Raw genomic sequence first — 7,500 nt, 5'->3', positions numbered from 1 at the left:
ACCACACCACAGGACAGCCAGCCGGGGCATGGAGTGAAGTTAAAACACAAATCTATCTCCTCACAGCACAGCAGCAGATGGGCGGGTGGGCGTGGGTGTGGGTGTGGGCGTGCGTGGCGGGGCTAGGCGCGGGTGTGGGCTTGGGCGTGGTGAAGCTGGCGGAAGAGGAGGACTGCAAGGAAGATATTCGCACCATTTGTAAGGACGAGGCTAGGAGTAACTTCGCCGTGCTGGAGTGCTTGCAGAACGAGAGGGTGAGTGGGGGAGAGTGTGGGGGGCGTGGCTAGAGGTGGTGGAGTGTGTGGGTGTCTGTGTCTGGGAGAGTGAGGCGGTGTAAGGGTGTTGGTGTTTGCTAGTGACTAAGTTGTGTGTGCGTGTGTGGAGGTGAGTGTGTCCTGGTGTGTAGTTCCGAGAGAGTGAGCGTAGCGTGTTGTGGCGGTGTGGGAGTGACAGGTGGTGGTGGGTGTGCCTGGGAGAGTGGGAGTGAGTGAGGGAGAGGCAGTGGGAGACGTGAAAAGAAACAAACAGTAAGACCGCCATTCTGTAGCGATCACCAAAAATATTTAAGAAGTTACCTTAAAGAAACATTCACGTTTTTTTTTAATATTTTAGGAACTGTAAATAAAATGTTTCATACTATAATTTTGAGAACAGTAGAGAGTTGAGAAAAAGATATTAAATGTTACTATAATCCAAGACACACTACTATTTATATATTTTAATTAAGATCGCAGCGTGTTGTGGATTAATACTATTTTCCCGAATTGACGCTGGTTATTCGTGCATGTGTATTAAGAAATGTAGGTTATTTGAGTATTTTTTTTTTATTAATTTTACCTTTAGACCAGTACTGGGGGTTAGGTTAGACATTCATCCGTTTTCAAGTTGAGGGGGAGAGTTTGTTTGTAATTTGTTTGTTTGTGATTTGTTTATCTTTGCAGAGAGACTTGCAGGATGTGGTCAGCAACAAGTGTAATCATGTAAGTTTTTTTTATATATTTTTTTTTTCTAAAGGGATTACAATAAGATGAATTACAATAAGAAGATTGATTTAATAAAACTTCTAAATTTTCTCAAAGTATTTACACTGAGATGAATTACAATAAGAAGATAATTTATGAAAACATCAAAATTTCTCAAAGGAATTACTATAAGATGAATTACAATAAGAAGATTAATTTAGTAAGACTTACAATTTTTCAAAGGAATTATAATAAGATGAATTACAATAATATAATTTATGAAGATGTCCAAGTTTTTCAAAGGAATTACAATAAGATGAACTACAATAAGAAGACTTGCAAGCTTCTCAAAGGAATTACAATAAGATGAATTACAATAAGAAGACTTCCAAGCTTCTCAAAGGGATTACAATAAAAAGATGAATTTATGAAGCCTTTCAAATTTCTCAAAGGAATTACAATAAAATGAATTACAATAAGAAGATAATTTATGAAGATTTCCAATTTTTCTTCACATTACTTTTTCATCTCTTTACCATCCAGTCTACTAAGAGAGAGAGAGAGAGAGAGAGAGAAAAAAATGGTATTACAAAATTTATACATACAGGGTCTATCTCGAAAAAAAAAAAAAAAAAACTGGACATTAACTACCATATTTGACGTCACAGCCTAAATCCATTCAATCCTTCCATCTTAATCCGTACGTGTTCTGTCGTCGGTTTATTCTCCTCCAAATCCGTCCCTTTCTAATCCATTTATTTCTTGTAATCTACCTTTTCTTCCTAATTGACTTCTTCGTAATCTATCCCTTAATAATCTCCTTGTAATTTATTTATTCCTACTGATCTATATGTTCTTCTTTATCCACCTCTTCATAATTCACTTATTCTCCCTTAATCTATAAATTCTTCGTTCATTTTCCCTCCTTAACCAATCCATCTCTTCCTAATGTTTGTCTTTTTCAGTGTCCGCTGTTCCACACACCTAATCTTTCTGTCCTGCCCCAGTCCATCACTTCTTCCAAATCCCTTTTTTCTCATAATATTTACCGTTTCCTAATCTCCCTATTCTCTGCTCCTCTCAATGCTTACAGTGCCTGCCAGAGATTAACCTGACCGTTATCTGTCCCTTCCTAACCTGTCCCTCCTCCCTAATCTTTGTCCTTAATATTTACTGTTCCTTAATCTTTCAAACCTCTCAGCTCTCCCCAGTGTTCCTCTATCTGCCAGATGCTGTGGAAGTACAAGACAAACCTAACTTTCTAATCTGCACCAGCCTGATCTGTCCATACCTCCTAATCTCTTCTTTTTAATGTTTTCCTAATCTTCCCAACCTCTCAACTCCTCTCACTGTTCCTCCACTCACCAGCTGCTGTGGAACTACAAGATGAACCTGACTCGCAGTGGCAGGATCGAGGAGCTGGCCAAGGGTGTGTGTGAGGAGGAGCTCAAGGAAAATGAAGACTGTCGGCCTGGTACTGAGCCGGGCCACACCATATCCTGCATGACGGAGAAGCTTAATGAGATAAAGGTGGGTGTGGAGGAGAGAGAGAGAGAGAGAGTGGGAGGGTGTCAGGGAGAGAGAGGAAGTAGGGAGGGTGTGAGAGGAGCAGGGTGGTGTTTGTTTGTGTGTTTGTTTGTTTGTTTGTTTTTTTGTGGGTTGTTTTTGGAGAGGGAGAAGGAAAGAGAGAGAGAGAGAGAGGGTTTTTTGTTTTTGTTGTTGTTGTTGTTGTTGTTTTCTTCTTCCTCCTGTGTTTTCTGTTTCATTGTCTTTCACTGTTTTCTCTCTCTCTCTCTCTCTCTCTCTCTCTCTCTCTCTCTCTCTCTCTCTCTCTCTCTCTCTCTCTCTCTCTCTCTCTCTCTCTCTCTCTCTCTCTCTCTTGTTCTCTTTTTCTTTCTTTTCTTTCCTCTTTATTTTTTTATCCATTTATTTGTCTTTCTGTGTCTCTTTTCTATTTCTTGTTTCCCTTATTCTTTTCCCGCCTCTTCTTCCCATTTCTGTTCTCTTTTGTCTCTCATCCCTATCATTTCCTCTCTATTTATCTGTGTTTTGGTGTTTCTTTTCTATTTTCCTTACTCTTCTCCTCTTCCCTCCCCTCCTCCTTTCCTCATCATCCTTTAACCCACACACCCTCCTCTTTTCTATATTTCCCCTTCCTCCTCCTCCTCCTCCTCCTCCTCCTCCTCCTCCTCCTCCTCCTCCTCCTCCTCCTCCTCCTCCTCCTCCTCCTCCTCCTCCTCCTCCTCCTCCTCTTCTCATTCTCACCTACACAACTCCTTTTCTACTTCTTCCCATTCCCCTCTTCCTCTCCTCATCATCCTCTCATTCACACATTCTGTTCTACTCTATTCTCTATTCTATCTTCTCTTACCCTTCTCCTCACTCCACCTTCTCTCACCCTCACTCACATCCTCCTCTCTGCTCCTTTTTCATTTCCCTCCACCTCCCCTTCCTCCACTCACAGCCGCATCACCTCCCTCTCTCAACAGAACGAGCGTTGCCGGCAGTACCTCCTCCGCCTCGCTGCCATTGTCTTCAGTGATTACCGCTATGTGAAAAACATGGTTGACAACTGCCAGGAGGAGATACAGAAGTTCAAGTGTGGTCGCGTGGAGGGAACGGGCGCCAACAGGAGGGGGCAGGGGAGCACTGGGGAGGACGACGAGGCCCCTCCGCCAAGATACGTGCACTCACAGGGTGCCACGATTGAGTGTCTGTCTGTCCATGCAAACCAGCTGGGGGAGGCGTGTCATAAGCAGATTCTGAGGTGAGGGGGAAGAGGAAGGAAGGGGGTAGAGGGAAGAGGTGAGGGAAAGAAAGGGAGAGGGGTGAGGAGCAGAGGAGTGAGGGAATAGAAGAGGGAATGGGGAGACAACAAGGGAGAAGGAAAGGGTGAAGGGTGGAGGGAAGAGGTGAAGGGTAGAGAGAATGGAGAAGGAAGGAGCAAAGAGAGAGAGGGAAGAAGAAGGAGGAATGGGGAAGAGGTGAAGAAGGGCAGGGAGAAGAAAGGGAAAGAGACTCACATCCACACTCATCCACCAATATCCACATTCCCATATTAACCTCCCTCGTATCTCCACCTCATTCACCTCATCACTCACACCCAGGCTGGCGGAGCTCCAATCGGATGACTTCCACCTGGACCGGCCGCTGTTCTTCTCCTGCCGTGATGACCGGGAGAAGTTCTGCGGCAAGGTGCGGTCTGGCGAGGGCCGCGTGTACAAGTGCCTGATCAAGCACAAGACCGACCGCGGCATGAGCAAGGAGGTGTGTGCATGTGTGTGTGCGTTTGTGTATGTATTTAATTTTGTTTACATATGTGTAGATGGATGCGAGAATGACTTGTGAGAGAGAGAGAGAGAGAGAGAGAGAGAGAGAGAGAGAGAGAGAGAGAGAGAGAGAGAGAGAGAGAGAGAGAGAGAGAGAGAAGGGCATTGTGTGTGAAATGTACCATAATTACAACCTTCTTGGATCTAACACCCCCTTCCCCCTCTCCCCACCTTCCTTGCAGTGCGCGGAGCAGCTGTCACGACGGCAAAAGCTTACCGTGCAGGACTACCGTGCCAACCGGGGCATTGTGAGGGCGTGTCGTAGTGCCATCCAGGAGAATTCATGCAGGAAGGGAAGCTCCAATGATGTGCATGACGTGAAGCTGTCCAAGATCCTGCTGTGCCTGGAAAATGCACTACGCAAAGGTGAGAGAGAGAGAGAGAGAGAGAGAGAGAGAGAGAGAGAGAGAGAGAGAGAGAGAGAGAGAGAGAGAGAGAGAGAGAGAGAGAGTTGTGTTGTTTTTCAGCTATTATTGTTTTGTTGTGTTGATTTTCAAGGTGAGAGAAAGAGAGAGGGAGAGAGGTAGTGTTGTTTTTCAGCTGTGTTATTGTTTTGTATATGTTGATTGTTAGAGAAAGAGAGAGAGAGAGAGAGAGAGAGGAAATAGTGTTGTTTTTATATGTGTTGTTTTCCATGGTTTAATTTTCAGTGTTATGCCTCGTCTAGCAAAAACACACATGAAAACCTCAGTAACTTCCAATAAAACCTGCTAGACCACCACCAGACCCACAAAAACATCCTTGAACACTCCAGCAGCTCCACTAGCACACCTAACCACACCTAAATACACAACAACTTCCACTAGAGGCCCTTAAACTCCCACAAACCCTACCAGGACCACAAAACCACACTTGACGCACCTAAAAACATCAAAAACTTCCTTTAAATGCCCCCCACTTCTACAAGCACCCATTAAACCACTGCCGGAACCATAGAATGCCTCCTAAACCCCCTAACAAGCACCCATCAAACTACCATAGCCGTTACGAACCCTCACCCTCCCACAGGTGCTAGCATTGACGGATCCTGCAGGGACGAGATGCTGGCTCACCGCAGACAGCTGATGGAGGATTACAAGCTCTCCCCAGACTTGATGGTGGCGTGTCAGAAGGAGCTGGACCAGTTGTGTCACGGGGGCATGGTGTCAGAGGGTGGGGGAAGGACCTTGCATTGCCTCATGAAGCACGCACGGTCGCACAAGATGGGGAGGAAGAGGGTGACTGATGAGTGTAAGAGAGAGGTAAGTGATAGGGTGAGGGAAGGTGATGTGTGGGTGTTAGGTGCAGGGACTCAGTGGTGGTTTGTGGGTAAAGGAGAAGTGTGTTTGTGTGTGTGTGTGAGAGAGAGAGAGAGGGAGATGAATGAGCAAAGAAGAGGTTTAGTAAAAGAAGGGTTTTGAATGCTTGGAGAAGAGAAGTGAGTGTTTGGGTGTGTGTGTGAAGAGATGTGTGGGTCAGTCAGGGGAGAGAGAGAGAGAGAGAGAGAGAGAGAGAGAGAGAGAGAGAGAGAGAGAGAGAGAGAGAGAGAGAGAGAGAGAGAGAGAGAGAGAGAGAGAGAGAGAGAGAGAGAGAGAATGTTGCTTGTTGGTTGCTTGTAAAAGAAAAATGAATAAATATGCAGATGTAGAGAGAGGTGTGTGTGAATCAGAAGATATTTAGATGAGTATAAACAAAAAAAATACATGCATGAATTAAAAACCTATATATATAGAAGGAAGATGAACATTACAGTCATACAGGATAGGAATAGAGTGTTAGAAGAGTGTAAGAGTGAAGGGAGGGGAAATGAGAGGGAAGTGAGAGCTAGGGGAGGCTGTAGAGTGGTGGAGGTGAAGGAGAGGAAGGGAGAGTGGAGATGGATGGCTGTAGGGGTGGTTAGGATGGAGGAGAGAGAAGACGTGTTGACAGATTGATGGAGAGAAGGAGGGAAGGGGGAAATGGAGGAGAATTGGAGTAGGAGGCATTTTAAGCTTTGTTGGTTGGAGAGAGAGAGAGAGAGAGAGAGAGAGAGAGAGAGAGAGAGAGAGAGAGAGAGAGAGAGAGAGAGATGTGGTATTGAAATCAGATTACAAAATTATGAAAAACTAAAATAAAACAAAAAAGAGATATGACAGTACATACTAACTCACTCACTCACTCACTCACTCACTCACTCACTCACCCCACCTCTCCCCCACAGCTGGAGAAGGTGGTGAAGGAGACAGACGCAGGGGAGGACTGGCGTGTGGACCCTGTGCTGCACGAGGCCTGTCATGGTGTGGTCGATTCCTCCTGCAAAGATGTAATGGGAGGCAACGCAAGGTGTGTGTGTGTGTGTGTGTGTGTGTGTGTGTGTGTGTGTACTTGTCATGTCTTTCTGTATTGTCTGTATGTGTTTTTTCGTTAGTTTTTGTCATTTTGTCAAGTTACGCTCTTTTCTTCTTTTGTTTATTCTTGTCATTTCCTCCTTTGTTTCCCTCACTGGTTTTCTTTCTTCTCCTTAACTAGAACTTTATTTATTTACCTGTACATCATCCACTAGTCCTTAATTTATCTGTGCTTGTTCTCTGTTGCCCACACTCTCCCTTAATACTCATAATCAAAGCTACACCTCACAGCCACCCCACACAGCCACCCCACACTGCCACCCCACACTGCCACCCATCAGCCACCCCACACAGCCACCTCACACAGCCACCCCTCTATCTTCCCCCAGGGTGATGCGTTGTCTGATGCGGCACCTGGAGACCCCGGAGATGACTTCAGAGTGTGAGGCGGGCCCTGTTGGAGATACAGTACTTTGTATCTCGGGACTGGAAGCTTGACCCGCAGCTCCACAAGGCATGTGTGGATGACGCGACCAGACTCTGCCACGCCAAGAAGGACTGGGCGGAGAATTCGGTTGATGGGGTGCAGGTCCTCCCGTGTTCTCTTCAGATATGTGTACCACCCCACCGCGGAGCTTAGGGTGTGTGGGGGGGAGGGGGAGCTGTTTGGTTATGTGTTTTTAATTAATTTATTTTTCAAGGATGTTATATTTGAAAGGAAATGTTTGTATATGTGTGCTGGTGTCTACCCTTAACACACACACACACACACACACACACACACACACACACACACACACACATACACATATACACTTGCGCAGTCTGAACACCATCTCACTCCCTCTCCCTCTCCCTCTCTCTCCCTCTCTCTCTTTCTCTCACAGCTGAACCCAATGTGCG

The 7,500-nt window shown here is 45.5% G+C and overlaps 1 protein-coding gene across 1 annotated transcript in view; it reads left to right on the top strand.

Annotated features, from left to right (window-relative positions):
* Positions 1-7,500, top strand: part of LOC135092547 (Golgi apparatus protein 1-like) — a 19,379-nt gene that overhangs the window by 37 nt on the left and 11,842 nt on the right. Inside the window, 11 exon segments of the mRNA XM_063991163.1 lie at positions 1-254; positions 942-980; positions 2,331-2,492; positions 3,452-3,729; positions 4,070-4,229; positions 4,474-4,657; positions 5,300-5,532; positions 6,471-6,592; positions 6,987-7,044; positions 7,046-7,234; positions 7,492-7,500. The exon segment at positions 1-254 is cut by the window's left edge and continues 37 nt beyond it; the exon segment at positions 7,492-7,500 is cut by the window's right edge and continues 155 nt beyond it. Coding sequence (XP_063847233.1) covers positions 78-254; positions 942-980; positions 2,331-2,492; positions 3,452-3,729; positions 4,070-4,229; positions 4,474-4,657; positions 5,300-5,532; positions 6,471-6,592; positions 6,987-7,044; positions 7,046-7,234; positions 7,492-7,500 — 1,611 coding nt within the window. The 5' untranslated portion in view covers positions 1-77.

This window comes from Scylla paramamosain, chromosome 40 (genome assembly GCF_035594125.1).
Source record: "Scylla paramamosain isolate STU-SP2022 chromosome 40, ASM3559412v1, whole genome shotgun sequence".
In the NCBI taxonomy this organism is placed as follows: Eukaryota; Metazoa; Arthropoda; class Malacostraca; order Decapoda; family Portunidae; genus Scylla; species Scylla paramamosain.
Note: the sequence above shows the minus strand (reverse complement) of the source record. Positions and strands in the feature narration are given on the sequence as shown.